The sequence below is a fragment of the Octopus bimaculoides genome, chromosome 2, assembly GCF_001194135.2.
Source record: "Octopus bimaculoides isolate UCB-OBI-ISO-001 chromosome 2, ASM119413v2, whole genome shotgun sequence".
Taxonomy (NCBI): Eukaryota; Metazoa; Mollusca; class Cephalopoda; order Octopoda; family Octopodidae; genus Octopus; species Octopus bimaculoides.
In genome coordinates, this window is record NC_068982.1 from 75,692,811 (window position 1) to 75,715,380 (window position 22,570).

The 22,570-nt window shown below is 36.7% G+C and overlaps 1 protein-coding gene across 7 annotated transcripts in view; it reads right to left on the bottom strand.

The window, feature by feature from the left end:
- The window catches only part of LOC106874645 (citron Rho-interacting kinase), a 284,276-nt gene that overhangs the window by 136,601 nt on the left and 125,105 nt on the right, over positions 1–22,570 (bottom strand). For all 7 annotated transcript variants that reach the window (XM_052978350.1, XM_052978339.1, XM_052978352.1 and 4 more), the window contains exons 4-6: positions 22,174–22,322; positions 8,133–8,228; positions 2,071–2,164 (exon numbers count right to left, since the gene is read on the bottom strand). In XM_052978350.1, coding sequence (XP_052834310.1) covers positions 2,071–2,164; positions 8,133–8,228; positions 22,174–22,322 — 339 coding nt within the window. The remainder of the gene's footprint in view (positions 1–2,070; positions 2,165–8,132; positions 8,229–22,173; positions 22,323–22,570) is intronic.

Genomic DNA, 22,570 nt, shown 5'->3' on the forward strand with positions numbered 1-22,570 from the left:
CTCAATGGTTTCCCTTCATGGCAGAATTAATAGTCAAGACTATTTAAGCATTTTACCTGATCAAATTCATCCTATGGTTGCGGAACTGTTTCCAGAGGAAAACGCAATCTTTCAGGATGATAATGCACCAATTCACACAGCTAAAGTTGTTAGTGAATGGTACAAGGAACATTCTAGTGAAGTTGAATATCTTATCTGGCCAGATCTCAATATTATTGAATATTTATAGTGCATTTTAAAAAAGCAAGTAAGGAGTTGATATCCTCCACCATCATCATTACAAGAACTGGAGACTGTTTTAGCTGAAGAATGGACAAAAATTCCTTTGGAAACAATTCAAACTTTGTACGAGTCCATACTTTGTAGAATTTAAGCTGTAATTACTGCCAAAGGCAGTCCTACACCATATTAAAATAAATTTGCTTGAAATTTTAAGATATTTCCATTATTTTGTCCAACCCCTGTTGGCATGTGTCGGACAGCTTGAGAGGGTCTGATAAGCCACATAACTACATCAAGCTCCTATGTCAGCTTTGGCATGGTTTTTAAGGCTGGATGCCGTTCTTAATGTCAAACCACTTTTACAAGGTGTACTAGATGCTTTTTTTTTTTGTGACACCACCACTTTTAAGGTCACCAAGTAATTTGCATACAAGAAAAATGTCCCCTTGATTGAGTGAGAAGGGTTGAGAGGGGGAGGTGACTATACCAGGTGTTGGGGAGGCTAAACTATGACAGAAGGACAAGCACAAGTGTCTTACTATAGAGAAGATATAAAACCACCCCACATATATGAGGGTAGGTAGGAGTAGCTAGAAAGAAGATAGAGAGGGTGGTAATAGTATGCCAAGTCATCGCAAAGCACAAGAAAGTGAGTACAAGAGAACAAGAGGGGGAAGGGTGTATAATTCCATAAGTGTCAGATGGTTAAAGATGACAGGAGGGGTGAATGTCGTGATGAACAAGGGTGGAAGTGTGGTTAATGAGAAATATCAGAATGGAGGGGAGTAAAATGAGGTGAGAGAGATGTGGTTCAGGAAGGAGGATAAATGAAAATGTACGGGGATGGTGTGTAGGGTGAAGTTCAGTGACAGAGATGGAGGTTAAAGGTGCATCAAGGTGGCTATAGAATGTAGCAGAGGTGGGACATTTGGAAAAAAGTGGTAATGACCACCATTCTCCAACTGTTCCATTGCTCATCATCAATTGCACTCCACTACTACATTCACCAACTGCATCATTAGTCTTCCCTCGTGTCAACTACTGCTCTCCCCCACCACTGCTGACCTTCGTTAACTGCACCACCTCCATACACTAACTGCATCATCATTTACCAACCACTGTACCAGCTGTATGTCTATTCTCCTTCAACTGCACCACTTCACCTCCACCATTTTACTACCATTCATCATTCTTTCCTCAACTGCACAACCATTTTTCTCAAATGGCACTGCCCAGACTGCATCAGTATTATTCCTGAACTGTATCCCCATCATTTTACCAAGTGCACCATCACTCATTAGAAAATGCATCATCACAGATCATCAACTGCATCAGTACCATAGGGAACCCGCTATGTAGTTGCTTGCCCTATTCGAAATAGCAAGCAAATCTCCCTCAATCACACTCCAGCATCTCCAAAATGTACAACATTGGATAATGTGGTCCTGAGTTCCCAGCACAAAGGAAAAAAATGGGATGGTCACAGCTGGATTGACTTCAGTTATCAGTCTGCACAATCAGGGCTGAACTGAGGATAAACAACAGCAACAATGGCCATCTGCACCATCACCTTTCACTAACTGTACTACTATCATTACTACCAGTATTCTTCACTAACTGCACCAACATCATCGCTCACCAACTGCACTCCCACTCTTCCCCAACTGCAACACCACCATGTTTACCAGCTGCATCGTCACTTTCCACTCTCTGCTTTACCATACTTTGTGCCACCACCATTTTTCAGTTACTGTATCACTATTCTTCCCTTCCTCACAAACCCCTACACAACTACCCCACTTTATTGAGCATCTGCAAAAAAAAATAAATAAATAAATAAAGACATACCAAATTTTTGGATGACATTTTTGCAGCAGAACCAAAATCAGCAAGTCTGATGTGTCCATTTCTATCAAGCAATACATTCTCTGGTTTAATATCTCTGCATTGGAAGGAGGAAGGAAAAATCAATAGAAAGAAATCAGCAGAAAGTAGCAATAAAACATTAGTATGGCATGAATAAGAGAAAATGCTTTGATATAAATGACAGCCAGTCAGAATATAGCTGTCACTCTTGCTCAAAATTTGTAGCCATTAAAAATAAAAATAATAATGAAAATAAGTGGTTATAGACTTTTAAGGTTAACTACTACTTTTGGAAGAATTTCAATAGTAAATGGCTTGAAGTATCATTCATCTTGAAAACAAAACAATCTTCGAAAGTAGGTTCTTTAGATTAAAAAAAAATAGAAGTTATAATTTTATTCATGAGTGCCTGTGTTCATTTAAATCAGGGGTCGGAAAGCTATATCATTGATCTCCTCATGGAACCCTTGATAAAATATTGACCCCCATCATGTAAATTTCAAAAATACAAAGTATAATTAATAAAAAATAAAATTTTTGATTTAAAAATAATAATTCCTTTGTTCTTTTGAGTCAATATTGCATTTTTAATAAGAAATATTTTTAAAAAAATTAATGAAAATAATGAAATTGATAAAGAGCAATAAAATTCAGTCACTTTATATTGACCTTAGATAGCCCCACAAGGGGTCAATATTGTCCACTTTGTTGATCCCTGATTTAAATGAACCTTTCAAAGTAACTTGTCAAACTCTGTTCTTTCCTGCTTTCTAACTTAAATCTCAAAGGAATTCAGTGAACACAAGTGGCTCTAAGAAAACAAGACATTAACCATTTTAGGCTTTGATTATAATGAAATCATCATCGTCATTTTAACATCTACTTTTCCAGCCAGTATAGGTTAGATGGAATTCATTGAGACAAATTTTTTATAGCTGGATGCCTTTCCTGTTACCAACCTCATTTATTTCCAAGCAAGGTAACATTTCCTCATGGCCATGTATATTTTTCACAGAAGGCTGGAAACAAATGAGACTGCTAGTATGTTGGTGATGCTCATTTACAATTATCATGTGGTGTCAAGATAAAGGGGCACACACATATATGTTTACCTCGCTCTGTATATATGTGTGTACTTGTGCATGTGAAAATGTATATTACATATATAAATACAGATACATACATTTACAGCAGCTTCTTTCCCATCTGCCAAATCCACTCGGTTGGCCCAGGGCTATAGTACAAGACAGCCCAAGGTGCTGTACAGCAGGGATTGAACCCAAAACCATATGGTTGGGTAACAAGCTTCTTAACCACATAGCCAAGCAAATGAAATGCTCGCTAATAATGAATCACAAGATTTTTGTGACTTTAACCTTTCTTACAACACTTTATTAGCTTCTGTATTTAATTGTCTTGGAAATATCTTATCTTGACAATTGTTATTAACTTTTGGCTTACCCATTTAGTAGCATAACACCTAATTTGAGTAATTTTTTTTATCATATGTATTTTTCCCCCTTCAAAATGACACATATAGAATTTGTTAACTGACTGACACAAACAAATTTGACAGTACATTTGATAGGTTTTCTCACACAATGTACAAAATACCAAAAAGAAATGTATATTTTACCATTACTGCACACAAACCTTACTATTTCTAATGTCAGCAATAGTGGAAATGAAAAAAAGAAATGAATTTCAACCAGATGTAAACAAATACAGTAATAAATGTTTAATGTGTTAACAAGATCAACTAATGTTAGAGCCAACACTAAAATTAGATCTTATTTAAAATCATGGTAAAGTCTATCTAAAAAGATCTTAAATCTATAAACACACTGGGTCAAAATTTGTCCTAGTTTCCATGATGTTTAAGTAACTGTGAATAGAGTACTCACAGAATGGAACACTAATCCATTGCAGAATTAAGCACTTATTTTCATCTTTCTGATGCAACAGCAAATTCCTACAAGGCATGGTAATTTACTAATGAAATGAAATTTCACAGATATCATCAGTGTTTTAATGTTCACTTTTCTGTGCTTGCATTTTCTGTGGTCCCCTTTTTCTATGGAGAGGTAAGGAGCTATAAATGCATCTTTTTAAATGTTCTACTCCTTAAATTTTTTTTTTTTTCTTTTCAATTTTTATTGTGTGTGTGTGAATCATCTGGTAATATTAGTGGTCAGAAATTAAGGAGGTAAGTTGGCAGAATTGTTAGCATACTGGGCAAAATACTTAGTGGCATTTTGTCTGTCTTTATGTTTTGAGTTCAAATTCTACCAAGGGCAATTTTGCTTTTCATCCTTTCAGAGTTGATAAAATAAGTATTTGTTGAGCATTGGGGTTGATGTAATCAACTTACCCACTTCCCTGAAATTGCTGGCCTTGCGCCAAAATTTGAAATCAATATTAGTGGTCAGAATGTTTTGACATTCCATATTATATTGATAAAATGATTACTTCTACTGACCATCAACCAGTCACTGCAATTCACTGTGGTGAATTTAACAAAGCAAGGCAGGTGTTGAAAAAGTGTTAGTAAAGAAGAGAAAAAGGAGCAATATTTAAAAAATGAGAACTACTGAGTTATTTTTCTTTTTTACATCTTCTACACAATAAGGAAGTAGTATCCATGACCTTTACAGGACCTCTGAGACTGTGGGGAGGGAGGAAGCATCCTCAAGCTAAAAGTATGGCCTGAATGCTTGTAACAGAGTGGACTCTCCTAAAGGTATCCAAGGTGCTAAGTGGTGGTGTTAAAACTGAGTGACAGGTTAAGCCTATTACTGAAGTAAGCCATGACTGGATTTGAACACAGAATGAAAGGGCCAGAACAAAAACAGCCATCTGGTTCAACTTTCTTACAGTTATACTAATTCACTACCTTGGATTGGTACATTTTTATCAACTCTAAAACAATGAAAAGTGAAGGTATGTGGCCTAGTGGTTAGGGTGTTGTACCCATAATCGTAAAACCATAATTTCAATTCCCTGACTGGGCAGTACATTTTGTTCTTGAGCAAAACAATTGCTCCAGTTCACTCAGTTTAAAATGAATAACCATGCAATGAACTAGTATCCAGTTCAGGGGGAATATTGTGATCTTGGTCACTTATATTCCATAAAAACTGACTAACCAGCTTGATGATTGTTATAGCTGAAGACAGAACTAACATTCACTCTAAAAAGATGACAAGGCAAAGCTGACCATGGTGAAATTTGATCCCAGAGAGCAGAGAATAAGAACTTAAACACTATATTTCACTAAAACCAACATAAAAAAAAAAAAATGCATATGTTTGGGTTTGGGTTTAGTCACGGAATGGTTATGTGGATGAATTACAAGTCTACACAAGAAAGACAGCCTGTACTAAAAGAAATGTTAAATTTCAAAAGAGATTTAGCTGCCAAAACAACTTATAAATAATTCCTATTGCTGACATTTATTTATTTTAGTTCTAACAATGGCATTGTTAGTGCTTATAGTCAGTTGACTGTTGTTGTTTAGCCTCAGGTCAGCACTAATAAAGTAGCCCTATAAACAAAGGCATTCCAGACATGACCACACCATCTGAGTATTTTTTTATTCAAGTAGTCATATTAGATTAATCAGTGCCATCATAATTTAATGTCTATTTTCCATACTTTCGTGGGTCAGATGACATGAATCAGATTTTCTATAGATTGATGCTCTTTCTGTCACCAACCCTTACTTGTTTCCAAGCAAAGTAATAGACATGTTTTTCATAGAAGACCAGTAATGAATATGTTGTCTGTATGGTGGTGATGCTTGTTTGCAAGCATCACGATATCAAGACAAACAAGTACGCATGCGCACACACACAAGTGGCTCCTGTAAGTTTCTGTCTACCAAATCCACGCACAAAGCTTTGGCTGGCCTGGGGTTATAGAAGACACTTGCCCAATGTGTGACACAGTGGAACTGAACCCAAGTCTACATGCTTAGGAAGCAAATTTTTTTACCCACTCAGCCAATGTGTCTTTTTTTTTTTTTCTTTTAAGACAGTAGAGTGAGATTTAAAAGGATTTGGCTGCTATTTCTACATGAAAAGGCTTGAAAAGAACATATCATCTTAGTTCATAGGAAGTAAACAACTGGCACATCAATGACACCTACAGCAATAAGCTGAGCATGTTAGATATATAATATATAATACTAAAACTTTCCATTCCAAAATGTGCCTGGTAAAAATTTTAAAAACTTGTTTCTGAAAATATTTTTTAAAGCATTTTCTTATGACCATTTTAAAAGTCCATTTAGCAAAATCTCTGGAAATATATTATCCCTTGCCTAGTTTCTGCCAATATGTTCTTGAAACAGGTTGTTTGTAATATTTTCTCTAACCTAGAAATATTTTGTTCCTCTAATATTTCTAGCAGCAGTGTTATCAATGCTCCACTGAAACTTGCTTTTTATTTTTATGAACTCATATTTACTTTTCTCATCTGTGTTGGCTTTTCTCTTTGCTAAAAATTGGCAAAGAGAAACAGATATATTGTTTATTAAATTACCTATGTAATTATGAAATTACACAAGAAGACATGAGAAGTAGTAGTGAAGATAACTGTATTCTGTAAGTGAGAGGGGTAGACACACAGATGTAATGATATCCAGACTCATTAAATCCAGTCCAGCACTGAAAAATAGAGACGTGAAGAAAATGAATGGTGATGATGATGATGATGATGATGAATATTTCAAATGTGTCTACCTTTTCTTTTAATCCAGATGCAAATCACATACATAAGAGATTTAATTTTCTAATTTTACTTGCTATTTAATATTGACAACACAGTTAAATGACAAATAAACTTAGAATTTTAAATATATTGGGTATTAACAAAAGAGTTAGGCACATTTTAAATATTCACCAACAACAAATATCTTTTTCACTTGAGATAAATTGGCGGGGTGCTGTTTCTATTTTGACAGTAAACCCCTAATCTCCAGGCCAACTTCAGACCAGTTTAAACACTGCCAACCAATTGGTAGGGATCAGTAAAACTAGTCTCTTTTTGAAATGAAGCCACTTCATTTGATATATAATGATTTGTAATTAATTATCCTTTTGTCTCTTTCACTTAATTATAATTGCTTTATGTGTGAAGGTTTTATATTTATTTTTATATGATTTTGTCTCAAAGTTTGAGGCCACTGTAGCATAAGGTACTACAAAGATGGAAAAGAAGGGGGAAAACAAATTCAAAAGATGTTGATTGACAGAAGACTTAAAGAATTAAAAGTCATAGACCAGAGGAAAACAAGATGATGATAATGAGTTCCAGGGAGCAGCATTTGAGAAAAGGAGCTATTACAATAAAAGGACTTATGACTAACTGGAAGCAACAGAAAACCCATGCAACTGTGAAGAGAATTGGGTAACATGTTTAAAGGTCATGACAAGGGTACTAGACTCCAGCCTAGTAAAAAGAAGTGGGCACACTATGTTAACAGCTTGATTCTGAATTCAAACAAGTTAAAGATTGAGAGGAAGCACCAGCCCAAAGATGACAGCAACATTCAATGCAAGGTTAAATGGTGGCCTTATAGAGACACAAGATACTCTTAGCTGTAAGAAATTTGCAAGCACAGAAGAGAGATCCAACTTTGGCAGCTGACATGACAATGGACTGAGCAGATTTATTCCATGAGAAATCTTTGGTCAAAGTCAAGCCAAAAAGTTGGATACTCTAGCTTTCTGGAAGATCTGCCCATAACACTGGAGGGAAAAAAATGGTTGCCTATAACAATTAATTAACAAAAGCTTTGTTTTGCCAGGATTAAAACTTACCAGCCAAGCATTATCCCACTCTACAACCGTGCAAAGACCATCCTTGAGAAAGACATCTTGTTCAAGGTTATATTAACTAATATATACCAAGACTACTTACTAATACATTATTTTTCTTTTATTTCACTCGCTACAATTCTTAGTCATCTTATTTGCAATTTTATCCCACTACATTGTTTCTAGGCTTTGTCAAGATAAAATATAAATTTGAACTGTACTAACCTGTGAATGTACCCCAAAGAATGGACAGCATTAATAGCAAGGACCATTTCTGTCAGATAAAATCGAGCCATTTTTTCATCAAAAATATCATTGTATCTGAAATGAAAACAAAAATCAAACATTTAGTAGATATGTAAGATATGATGATATAGTATCAAAAGTAAAGACTGCAATGAGAATGAATATAAAACATAGTAAACAGATGTCATAATTGTTTTTTTAGAGATTACCACTGCACAATGAATAGTATCATAGATTTTTCTATACAAACTATGAGAAGCATTTAGTCAAAAGTATTTTTTGACATCAGTGTTTGCTGCATACTGCATCAGGCTTGTTTTCTATCAATCTATATTTCAATAATGACCTAGAATATAAAGGCTGAATTACAATAACTGGTATATACACTTAATGAAGTAAATTTTTGCATTTAACAGTATTAACATCATTTTCATTTGTCCATGCTTGTATGGGTCAGTCAGAAGTCAGTGAAGCAGATATTCTATGGTTGGATACTTTTATTTTGTTGCCAACCCTCACTTGTTTCCAAGCAAGGCAATATTTCTGCAAGTCAGAATGTACTTCAATGGAAGACTGGAATTGAACTACATCATGTGTATGATGGTTATAACCATCAGATGATATCAAGACAAAGGAATAGAGACTGACACACACACATATATAAACAATGGACTTCTTCTGAATCACGCAATCATGCTGCAGCCTTTTATATTTAATGAGGTGGTCATCCAGACAGTTACTAAAACATGTATTTATTCTTGTGTAAACTATTTTGCCCAAATCTTCTACAGATAACCAGATAACCTGTCGTTATTAACTTACAGAATGGAGGCATTTTTCAATACAAAAGAACACAGTCTCATCACAAATTTGGTAAAATAGTGAAAAGAGGAGTGTTTAGAAGTGCCTACACTTGCACACAGCACTATTCAAGTGATCTGACCTTTGTGTTGTGTGCAAGTGATCTGACCTTTAATTACAAGGGGTGTTCATTAAAGATTTCCCCTGACTCACTTCCCAAGGACTGGGATAAACAAAACTTGACATGATTATTAATCCTTCTATACATAACCACCATCAATGGTGACACATTGCTTTATACAGCTGTGAAGATCTCGTCTGTAGAAGTCATTAGGTTGCGTCTGGAGCCAAGATTTTACCTTGGAAATAAGTTCATCATTATCTGAAAAATGCCTCCCCTTCAAAAAAGACTTCATGTTTGAAAAGAGGTGAAAGTCAGATGGTGTGAGGTCAAGAGAGTAAGTGGGGTGAGGAAGGATTTAGTAGCTGCAGGAGTGTGCTTTCATCTGAGCAACATGTGCATTGTAAACTGGGGTGTTGTCTTGGAAGAGGCGGACTCCCTTGATCAGCATGCCACGCCTCTCTGCTTTGATGGTGTCCTGCAATTTCTGCAGCAGAGGAGCATAATTGTGGTGCCCTTTGCCAGAAAATTCTTCATCACTACTCCACATGGGTCCCAAAAGACAGTGAGCATCACCTTGCTTGCTGAAGGTTGAACATGATCCTTCTTTTGAGGTGGTGAGTTATGCTTGCATTGCTTCTAGTGGACTTTAGTCTCTGGATCATAGTGATGAAGTCACGTTTCATCTTGTGTGATAAGTCCGCTGAAAAAGTCCTCCTCAGCTAGTAGCCGAATAGTTACGCAGTGATCCTCCAAAATGGTGGCTCCCTCTTTATGGATGGTGTCGTCATCTATGGTGGAATGTGGTCATCCAGGAAGAGGAGAAGTTTCCACTGACCATATTTCCAGATGTTCAACCACTTTTGATATGGTGATGCCAGTGCTTGACTACGTCGTATGCTGATGCATTGTCATCATAAACTTCTTTCAGCTCATCGAAAGTCTCTTTTGGTGTACGACCTTTCAAGAACCTGATTACTGATCTGCATTCAACTGCCTCCATTATAAGATCTTAGTCCACTTCAGTAACAAATAAAAGACAAATGAATACTAGTGGAAAGCTGCAATTTACAATGTGACATGTAGAGATATGTATGATTATACCTGTACAAGTTCTATTTCCTGCAATAACTGGAAGTAGATCAGGGGAAATCTTTAATGAACACCTCTTGTACATCATTCAAATCATTTTTGTATCTTTCTTTCACAAGGCACCAGCCCATTTTAATTGCATGTCTATCCTAGATAGATTTAGGCCATTACTGAACCAGCTAAAGTCTTAGTCTTTCAAATCATATTTTGTAGGCTACTTGAATAGGGAGTTGTTGTTTGCAAAGATGTATCTGGGGGTCAGTGGTTTATCTGTAATTTCTTGGAGGAATTTGTCAAGGTACTGTTTGAATGTTATATATTTTGGAATACTGACATAAAAAAAGGTTGCATCATAATGTTATGTTGTGTGAGCTCAATTTTGTAAGGAGCATATGGCACAAGAGATAAGCAGGAAAGACCTTGAGTAACTTATGAACTTGATACTGGCATCATTTGGACAGTGTTGATGAAATATTTTTCAAATTGTACAAATGATGCAGCACTCACGGAGACACTGGACAGAATAACATTTGAACTTTTTAAGTCAATCCCAATAGTAAAGACTTGAAATGCCATTAATTTTTTTTTTTTTTTTTGGTGATTGATCTCTGGGGTGCTTATTAGCTATGTATTATTTCATTTTAACCCATACATACACTGTTATTGTACTCCTTATTGCACAATGCAATAAGGTTTTAGTCTAAATCCCACTCAGTCAAAGTTTCTTTTTCTTCATCTTGCAAGTTCCTTGGTGATCTCTTTTGTGCCAGTGTCATGAAAAAGCATACAAAACATTCTGCAAAATGACTGAATTATGAAGGGCAGCCAGCTATAGAAACCATGCCAAAGCAGATATTAGAGATTGATGCAGTCTTCCAGTTCATTAGATCCTGTCAAACTGCTCAACCAATGCCAAATGAGGATGATAATCTTACAACAAATCATTTGCCAAATAAGTATAATTCAGAAGAAAAAAAAATACTGTTCAATTTTTGAACATTATTCTTTCCTTTGTTAAGCTACAGCTCCTTTTACAAATAGATGATAAGTAATGTTAATTATTCAGTGAGAAAGAGTAGAGAGACCAATGAAGAGCTCTACCAAAAACATTTGTTACTAACCCTTACCATGTTTTCCTACTGTTTGATTTTTATCTAACTTTAATTTCCTCGTAATTTCTATCTCCCTTCTTATTCTATTTTTTCTTCTTATATACTCTTATACACTATTTTATTCTTTAATCCTTCAATTCCTGTATTATTATTATTATTATTATTATTATTATTATTATTAAGCTGGTAGAATTTACTCTATTCTGTCTAATATTCACAACTGCTCTGGTCCACTATCATAGTTTCCTATCCCTCTATTCTATACCCCACTCAATTGAGGGATCTTATATTGCAGGTACTTGGTGACCTCACCAGTGCTTGTGCCACATAAAAAGCACGCAGTACAATCTTAAGTGATTGATATTAGGAAGGGTATCCAGCTGTAGAAACCATGCCAAAGCAGACACACAACCCTCTGGTTTGTTCTGTCCTTGTTAAACCTTCCAACTCATGTCAGCATGGAAAAGGGTACATTAAATTATTATTATTATTATTATTATTATTATTAAGGTGGTAAGCTGGCAGGATTGTTAGCATGTTGGACAAAATGTTTAGTAGGAATTTCTTCTGGTTTTACCATTTGGGTTCAAATTCCACTGAGGTTAACCTTGTCTTTCATCCCTTTGGGATTGATAAAATAAACACTGGTATCAAAATAATTCACTCACCCTGTCCTTCAAAACTACTGGCTTTGTACCAAATTTAGAAAGAATTATTATTATAATGGGGGCAAGCAACAAAATGCCCAGTAATAATTCTGACTTACTATGTTCTGAATTAAAATTCTGCCAGGGTTGTCTTTGCCTTTCATCCCTCCGGGGTCAATACAATAAAGCACCAGTCAAGTATTGGGGTCAATTGTATTGACTAAGTCCCACCTGCCCCTACAATTGCTATTCTCCTGCCAAAATTTGAAACCAGTATTATCATTAATTTATGTATTTCAAAATGTTTTATCTCTCACCCCCTATGATGGAATGTAGATGGGTTTACTCTTGGATAACAAGTCACCACCTGTAACCTCACCCACCGAAGAACTTTCAAATTATCTACACCATTCCTAATAAGCATGTCAGTTGCATGTATTCTATGTACTTCTGCAAGCCAATCTTTTCTATCCACACCTTGAGCCTCTTCCCTGTTGTTCCTAAGAGTTCAATGACAATTGGTACAACGTCACTTTTTCTGCAACCCCACAATCTGCTTATCTCTTTCTTCAGGTACTGGTATATCTTCTTTTTATCTTTTTACCTGCTTCAATCGTTAGACTGTGGCCATGCTGGGGCACTGCCTTGAATTTTTAGTCAAATGAATTGAGCCCAGTACTTATTCTATTGGTTTCTTTTGTTGTTGAACAATTAAGTTACAGAGATGTAAACACACCAACACCAGTTGTCAAGTGGTGATGGGGGAGGGGGGGGGGTCAATCACAGACACACAAAGATATATGGTGGGCTTCTTTCAGTTTCTGTTTATCAAATCCACTCACAAAGCTTTGGTCAACCTGAGGCTATAGTAGAAGACACTTGCCCAAGGTACCATGCAGTGGGACTGAACCCATAAGCATGTACTTGGGAAGCAAGCTTCTTACCACACAGCCACTCCTGTTCCTATGTCTACCTTGTTGATTTCTTTTTTTTTTTTTGTTAATTCTTGTCTCAAATGGACAGGCCACATCAATAATATAGCAAGTCTGTTCCCTTTTCTCAAACACCAAGATATCTAGTCTGTTATGCTCTAGGACATGGATAGGAAAGTCTCAAAGTTTAACCTCATCATTCTCAGTTACTTTTTTAGGTGCATATTCACATAACTTGTGCACTGATGGAAGTTCATACTGGTTATACATTTGCCAGTGGATGATCTTTGTAACATTATCATGTTTCCAAGATTTGTACTGCTTCTGACTGAGTTTGAGACATTCACTTACTATGTGGGTTATTGTTTCTTCTCCTTCATCGCACAACCTGCACAATTGCAACACATTGACCCCTACCCTACATTTTTACACTATTTGTCCAGAGGACTCAATCCTGAGCTGCCATGATTAATCCTCCTGTCTCATGTTTGAGAATCCCCTTTTACAACCAATTCTTTGCCCCTTTCCACCTCAGTATTCTTCAAAAACTGAGTGTGTAAATGTTTTTCCATATAACTTTGCTTTTTTATTTCAAATATGTCATCTTTTGTGTGCCCTTCTAGTATGTTTGTATTGCTTACTACTGCTAGCAATTCTTCAGTGCTTTTGTTAACATGTTGACTGTGACTTTTCACTTCCGTGTTCACACAATCCTCCACACAGATCAATCTCCTTCCTCCATATTTATGTTTCATGTACAGCCTGTTCACACCTGTCCTTTAATGCTAAACTTTGTACATTGTCATTATTTTCCAGTGTTTTTCAATCAATATCATGCAGTTCCAATTCACAAGACCTGCCATGTATCTCACAGCTCTTGAATTTATTGCTTCTACAATGTTTCTAGAATTTAACTTAGACTTCAGCATCAATTTGATTCTTCTGAAGTACTCCTTTGAAACGGTTTCCTTCATTTCTCTGTTTCTGAATGTATCTGATTCCAAAATTCACAAAAACCTGTATCCTTGACCTTTTTCTAAACTTTTCATTACCTGATTATTAGGCAGTTCAAGACCTTAACTACTTTACTTTCCCTCTCTTCAGTATCAAAATTCCAAATTCCATGTGTATGTCATTATTGAGGATTCTTATTGTGTTCACCAGGATGCTAAGTTGATCTTCATTTTGCCCATAAAGCTTTAAATCATCCATTTATATATAGCAGGTGGCTAACCACTCCTACTCCATTTCCCAAATCATTTTCTGCATTAACATCTCTAAAATCCATTGACAGAGGTATTAATATCAGCACAAACGAAAGTAATGAGAGACTATCTTCCTGAAATATTCCTCTTCTGATGTTCATTGTACCCAATTATTTTCCTAGAGATGTAAATTTTGTTTTCCGGGATTTCCTACATCTTTTTAGCAATCTTTGCACATTCTCTGCCACTCCAAATATTTTCATACATTTCCCTATCCAGCTATGAGGTACCATATCATAAGCCTTTTTGTAGTCTCCATGACAGCATGCTGGCAGACAGAATCGCTAATGCACTGAACAAAATGCTTATAACATTTCTTTTGGGTTTATTTTCTGTGTTCTAACATCACCAAGGTTGATTTTCTTTTTCATCCTCTTGATAAAATAAGTACCAGTTCAGTACTGTTGACAAAATAATTAGCTTCCCCCACCCCTCAAAATTGCTGGCCTTGTACCAAAATTAGAAAGAATTATTCTAAGTAGTATTTCTTTATAGACTTACTCTATTTTTTTCATGGTTTTCATTGATGGAAAAGTGCTATTGAAACATTACCCAATTTTTCTTCTCTAGCACACTATTATCCCATTTTTTTTCTTTCTTTTTTATATTTATCGAACAGAAACTTGCTTGCTGATGCAAGTCATCTCTGGTCTCTTCAAATTCTACTTACTATTTAAGCTTTCAACTGATACAGTTGCAATTCAATAGCATAGACTAAGTACCTTCTCTTCTTTTAACAATGGATTGAAATATGCTTGCCAATAATGATTCACACTTGAAGGAGCTTTACAAAGATATATCATAGATATTGCTATGCTCAACAACAATTTTATATTACTTATATGGAGTGAAGTGACTTTTTTTCTTTCTTTAATAATATAAAGATTATTTTAATCTTATATCTCTCATAATTCTAAATCATATCTCTTAAAATTACTTTGTAATGTATTCCTTTTACCTCTTCAATTTTTTTTCATTCATAATAAAGAAGTAGCTCTATGGTAAGAAGTTTGCTTCCCAACCACATAGCTCTGGATTCAGTCCCTCTGCATGGCAACTTGGGCAAGTGTTTTCCACTATAGTCCCAAGTTGACCAAAACCTTGTGAATGGATGTGGTAGATGGAAACTGAAAGGAACCTGATGTGCATGTGTGTATGTGTTATTGTCTCTTTACCTTGACATCATGTGTCACTGTCATGCAAGCAGTGTCTTTTGTTTCTAACCTTTTTTGAAAACATGTCTGGCAATGCCAAATTAATACCTTGCTTGGAAGCAAATGAGGATTAGCAACAGGAAGAGCATCCAGTTATAGGAAATCCAATTGAACAAAATCCCATCTGATCCACATGGACATGGAAAAGTGGACATTAAAATGACTATTGTCTTCAGGGAAAATAAAGTTACATTCTAAAAGTTTGTAAAATATTTTACCCCCTAACACCAACAGAAAATATTCAACATGTAACAAAGTACAAACTACAGAGAATATAACATGAAAATGTTTGATCTTAGCTACTAAATGCAAAGTATCTTCTAACTTGATGTGGTGTTCTTTAAACCGAGTCAGCAACCATTGTTTCATGAATATTCATGAGAAACATCAGCAAGCTTCCAATAAATAGCGCATCTGAACTTCTTGAACTCAGACATCACTAAGAGAATTTCACAAGGCATTAAAATAAATCCTCAATATCACATGTCAAATCTGATCACATTTTCCAAGTTCCTAAAGGTACTTTTCACATTTGTGGTTAAGAAGATGGCTTCTCAATCACGTGGCTTTGGGATTAATTTTACTGAACAGCACTTTGGGCAAGTGTTTTCCACTGTAGCTACCGGCCAACCAATGCCTTGTGAGTGACACAAAGCCCACCATGTGTGAGTGAAAGGATATGTATAAGTGCATGCATGTATGTCTGTGTGAATGCTTACATCCTGTGTGTTTTGAATGATAAAGTATTGAGCTACAAGTAGTTTGTTGTCATTTTTCAGTGAACAAATTGTCCACTAGCTCTAAGCTTTCAAAGTTGTGAGAAATAAAATATCCTCTAGGTAAGGTTTTGCAACAACAAGGTCATCTGACTGTAAAACAATGTCTCAATAATATATATCTATCTAACTCCTGTTGGCATGGAAAAATAGACATAAAACAAACATATAATAAAACCTCTTGTACACAGAAACAGCTATACATTCACATGTTGTTCAACTGATATGCATGCACACACACACATGTATTTTCACAATAACCGAGAAACAAATGAGGATAGAGCTAGATAGGAGGTAACCTGAAACCTGCTAGATCAGAATAGCAGAAGTCACTGCAGTAGTGATAAGTGAGGCAACAAAAGTGATATCTGTGAAACACAAGAAATTAGCAATTGTAAGGTCTAATACTTGTAGTAACTCTGAAATTTTTAGCTAGGTGTTGTGATTCATATAAAAGCCATGACCCTTAACACAATGAGTAATTGACTTTTTGTGTTGTAGAAGGAAATTAGGTCATCATATCTCCATTGATAAATATTTTGAAGTATTTTATTCATGCAGCTCGAGGTGACTATGATAAATAAGAAACTGCTGCAAGTAGAACCTTTCTGCAGGCAAAGAGTAGTGACCCTGAGATACCTGCTGATGATATGGAAGAGATTCTAACATTGCAATGAATTTAGAGCTTGCAAAACCTCTGAGTAGCTCCTTAGTTTCTGCATGGGGCAAAATATCTCTGATATTTATTTCACCTCACATGTAGGCTGTATGTGTACGGCACATGTCTAATAACATTTAACCCTTTTGATACAAAACTGCCTGAGGCTGCACTAGCTCTAGGGTACAAGCTTCTTGTTTTAAAGTGACCTAAATTAAAACCTGCCATCAAAATTTGATGTTCATTTATGTTTTAAATACTTCCTTAATAACTACAAAGCTATTTTACTAAATTCTACATTATTTTCAAAATCACTTGAAACAAAAGTAGTGTATTTCAACAGAAATATGATAATGAAAAGGTTAACGAAGAATGAAGGGTGGTATTGTTTATATAAGTATTTATGTAGTTGGAAATGACAGCAAATTCATTAATGTGCAGAGAGGGGGAGGAGAGAGAGAGAAAGGGAGGGAGAATATATATGTATTTGTATATTTTCATATTGGTGAAAGTGGGATGCCTCAAAAATAAAATTAATGTATATAGAGACAATACCCAGTCACTTGCCACCAGAAAATGCATTGCTTGACCTATTAGACAGCCCATAACCAATGACAATATAATTCACAAAATGCAGGTTATAAAATTGAAAGAAATTTAATATATAATGTAGGTGGTGGAGAGCACACAATTCTCTTGAAGATTTGGTTCTATCAAAAACATAAAGGTAATTGTGAAGGGAGAGAGAGTCAACGTGATGAAGGAAGTGGTTGATTACGACAGTTTCCATTACATTTGGGATGATGGTGAGGATAATAGCAAGGTCAAAGAAGTAGTCCTTCTAGGAGATGAATCCTTGTAGAAAGATGGGAGGTAGTTCTAGGGAACATTGTTTGAGAGTAAAGCAAAGAACTATTGGTAGAGTTCGTCACTTTGTTGAACTGGAGTAATCTAAGAGATTTTCAACTTAGCTGTGTGTGTGCATGCATTTGCATGTAACTGTTTACATCTGCAATGGTTTGTATGAATGTGTGGACAGGTGATGGTGGTGGTGGTGGTAGTTTCTCCTGCCAATGTATTGTCTAGTCACTTTGTGCCTTTGAAGCTGAGTAAGAAATCCTTTACTTGAAAAACAAGAAAAAGTTAGTGACAGGAAGGTCACCAAACTGTAAAACAATGCTGTGAATATATTTGTCTAACTGATGCAAGCATGCAATAGCATATAAAACAACCAAAGGATAAATGTATTGTCACTCCAGAGAGTGTTATAATAGGGGAGAGAAAGGGAATACTAGATTATTCTGGATTTCAGTTGATATATCATCATCATCATTTAACATCCATTGTCCATACTGGCATAGGTTGGATGGTTTGACCAGGACTGGCAAGTTGGAAGGCTGCACCAGGCTCCAGTCTGATTTGGCATGGTTTCTATGGCTGGATGCCCTTCCTAATGCCAACCATACTGAGAGTGTAATGGGTGCTTTTACATACTACTGGCATGGGTGCCATTTGCATGACACCGGGATCTGCCACGATTGCAGTTTTACTTGGCTTGATGGGTCTGCTTCTCAAGCACAGCATAATGTCAAATGGACTCGATCATTGCCTCCATGAGGCCCAACGCCTGAAAGGTGCTTTTATGTGCCACCAGCACAGGTGCCATTTGTGTGACAGTGGTATCTGCCTTGAATGTGATTTTTCTTGGCTTGATGGGTCTTCTTCTCAAGCACAACATAACACCAAATGTCTTGTCATTGCCTCTATGAGGCCCAACACTTGAAAGGTGCTTTTTACGTGCCACCAGCATGGGTGTCAGTTATGTGCTATCAGCATCAGCCACGACTATGTTATCACTTGGCTTGATGGGTCTTCTCAAGCACAGCATATCGCCAAAGGTCTTGGTCACTAGTCATTGCATCTGTGAGGCCCAAAGTTTGAAGATCATGCTTCACCACCCTGTCCCGTGTCTTCCTGGATCTACTTCTTCCACAGGTTCCCTCCATAGTTAGAGATTGGCACTTCTTTACACAGATGTCCTTGTCCATATGCATCACATGACCATACCAATGCATTTGTCTCTCTTGCACATCACAGTTCTGACAACACTGGAGCTGAATGAAATCCAGCTACCTGGAAATCGCAACTGTTTTTAGCTTATCAGTTGCAACCCCAAATTGAAATTAATTCAAACAAATGCAATTAAATCAACTGACAAAAGGAAAAATTTGGGACAATTTAGCAAGCTGATCCATAAATTTCCAATTCAAATAAAGTTTGTCACACTTTCTCTCTTTCAACATGCCAGTAAGATCACAGCTGGGGCAAATCAATAAGGAAGAATTAGATAACTGGCTATAGAATCAATGGCTTGTTTCTTATTAATAATAATGCTTAGTGCAAAGCAATACCACTTGATTCTCAATATCATTTACTGTATTTTACAGCATGGAATATGCACTTTTCTTGTAGATACCTTCCACAATGCTAGTTGAGAAGTTGTTGCTATGGGTTTCTGAAATCAACAGGATGGTTGATAGCAGTTCTAGTCAGTGGTGGGAGGTAGTGATGAGTATAGTATGATCACCATTGCATATCACATGAATAATCACAGCATAGTTAAAGTGAAGAGGATAGTATTGTATACTAAAATAATACTTGGCAGCAAACTGATTTCACTCAACAACATGCATAAGTACTCTATTGGTCTGTCCACCAGTTTTGTTAGGTAACAGGTATTTAGTATGTACCTACTGAACACATGGATGCAGTTTTGTTAGGTATAATTTTTTACCACAAGGAACACTCGATGTTATGTCATCACTATCTTCACTTTCAATACTTTTATGAACTACACATCACTATTTTATTATCAGGTGATTCATGAAGGAGTCATACCCAATGACTGGTGTAGCAGCACCATAGTCAACTGATACAAAGGTAAAGGCAATGCCTTAGATAGAAATAATTACAGGGGTATCAAATTGTTGGTTTGGGTGATGAAAGTTACAGAGAGAGACGTAGCCCAACTAATTAGGGAGTTAGTCTAGATGTGATGCAGTTTGGTTTTGTGCCAGGGAGAAGCACCACTAATGCTATATTTCTGGTATGGCAATTGCAATAGAAATACATAGCCAAAGATAAACCTTTGTACTTAGCTTTTGTTGACTTGGAAAAAGCTTTGACTGGATTCCCCAATCCCTTATCTAGTGGTCAATGCGGAAACTAGAGATAGACGAGTGGCTGGTGAGAGCTGTACAACCCATGTACAGTGACACTACAAGTAAGGGTTCACTAAGGATCGGTCTAAGCCCCTTCTTCATCATAGTCCTGCAGACAATAACAGGAATTTAAGACAGGCTGCTCCTGAGAGCTCCTCTAATGCTGATGACCTTGTTCTTATAGCTGAATCACTAGCAGAACTAGAGAAGAAGTTTGAGGTATGGAAGCAAGGTCTAGAATCAAAGGGCCTTAGAGTTAACCTAGAAAAAAAAAACCAAAGTCTTAGAAAGTAAGAAGCCAGACAAATCACAAATCCCTTCAGGTAGATGACCCTTCTTGATCTGTAGAAAAGGTGTAGGTAGTAACTCTGTAGGTATTAATACCCAGTGTAAGATTTGGACACATATAAGGTGCAGCAACAACTTTTGTGTGTGGCAGATGCACAGGTACAAAAAACACAGAAAATGTACAGAAAATAAACTCCATCAACTGCCATGGGGGTAAGCTAGAGGTAGTAGATAGCTTCCGTTATCTAGGTGATCAAGTTAGCAGTGGAGGTGTATGCTCTGAGAGCATAGCTGTGAAAATAAGATTAGGCTGGGCAAAGTTTAGAAAGCTCCTGCCTCTACTGGCAACAAAGAGCCTCTCTCTCAGAGTGAAAGGCAGATTATATGATGCCTGTGTGCGAACACCTATGCTACATGGCAGTGAAACAGGGACTGTGACAACCGAGGACATGCGTAGGCTTGAAAGAAATGAAGCCAGTATGCTTCGCTGGATGTACAATGTCAGTGTGCATGTTTGACAGAATGTAAGCATCTTGAGAGAAACATTAGACATAAGAGGCATCAGATGTGTAGTGCAAGACAGACGAATGCAATGGTATGGTCATGTGATGCATATGGACAAGGACAGCCATGTAAAGAAGTGCTGATCCCTAACTGTGGATGGAACCTGTGGTAGAGGTAGACCCAGGAAGACATGGGATGAGGTGGTGAAGCATTGTCTTTGAACTCTGGGCCTCACAGAGGCAATGACTAGTGACCAAGACCTTTGGCAATATGCTGTGCTTGAAAAGACACATCAAGCCAAGTGAAATTGCTGGTGTCACGTAACTGGCACCTGTGCAGCTGGCATGTAAAAAGCACTCACTGAGCGTTGAGCCTCATGGAGGCAAAGTGGTTGAGCTTCCTAGTGTTGAACCTCACAGAGGCAATGATCGAGACCTTTGACATTATGTTGTGCTTGAGATGACCCATCAAGCCAAGTAAAATCACATTCGTGGCAGATACCACTGTCAAACAAATGGCACCTGTGCTGGTGGCACATGAAAGCATCTTTCAAGCGTTGGGCCTCATGGAGGCAATGACCAAGTCCATTTGACATTATGCTGTGCTTGAGAAGACCCATCAAGCCAAGTGAAACTGCAGTCATGGCAAATACCAGTGTCATGCTGGTGGCACGTAAAAGCACCCATTACATTCTCAGAGTGATTCGTGTTAGGAAGGGCATCCAGCCATAGAAACCATGCCAAATCAGACTGGAGTCTGATGCAGCCTTCCAGCTTGCCAGTCTTGGTCAAACCGTCCAGCCCATGCCATCATGATGATGATTGCAAACAAACTACAGCAGTTATTTTAATTTTCACCTTTCTTTAATATCATTTTATAAAAATTAATGTATTGTTTGAAGTCCACTTTTGTATATTCCCAAGGTTGATTGTTATAAAAACTCATTAGTATGCGAAGTCAATTTCTGAGCTTCCACTTTTCACTGGTCGAATGGGTCAGATGGAATTTGTTGAGGCAGACTTTCTATGCCCGGATTCCCTACCGATCACCAACCCTTACCTTTTTCCAAGCAAAGAAATATTTCCTCATAGCCAGATATGTGCTTCATGGCAGAGTGGTTTACAACCGTCACTTGATGTCAAGAGATGGATGCACACGTGCACACACACACATGATGAGCTTCTTTTTGATTTTATTTATCAAATCCACTCACAAGGTTTTAATCAGCCTGAGGCTATAGTAGTAGACACTTGACCAAGGTGTTGTACTATAACCTGAGACTAGATGACACTTGCCCAAGACCAAATGATTGAGAACCAAAAGGCAAATGTAAACCTAAACAGCTATAAAGGGTTAATATTACTTACACAATAATACTGTAATGCTTACCTTGATAATAGAGATAGTAAATCTCCTCCAGGATAGAATTCCATGACAAAGTACAGATAATTAGCATCCTGAAAGGTGTAGTGAAGTTTTGTTATCCAGCAACTGTCAGCTTTAGCCATGATTTCTTTCTCTTCGGAGAAGAAAGACACCTAAGTGAGAAACAAAGAAATCAGAATGAAGCATTAGGACACTAACATACACATGAAATGAAGATCCTAAAATAAAGGAATTAAGATAATGGAACATCTTTGCTATTCCTAGAACGGAACTGACTAGATGACTGTTGGTTTGGATAAGTGCAATAAGATGTGTTAGAACTGAATATTGCTGCAAGATTTAAAGAATACTTAAATTCTGTATAAACATGAAAGAAAAATAAGTTAAGTTTGGTGAGAAC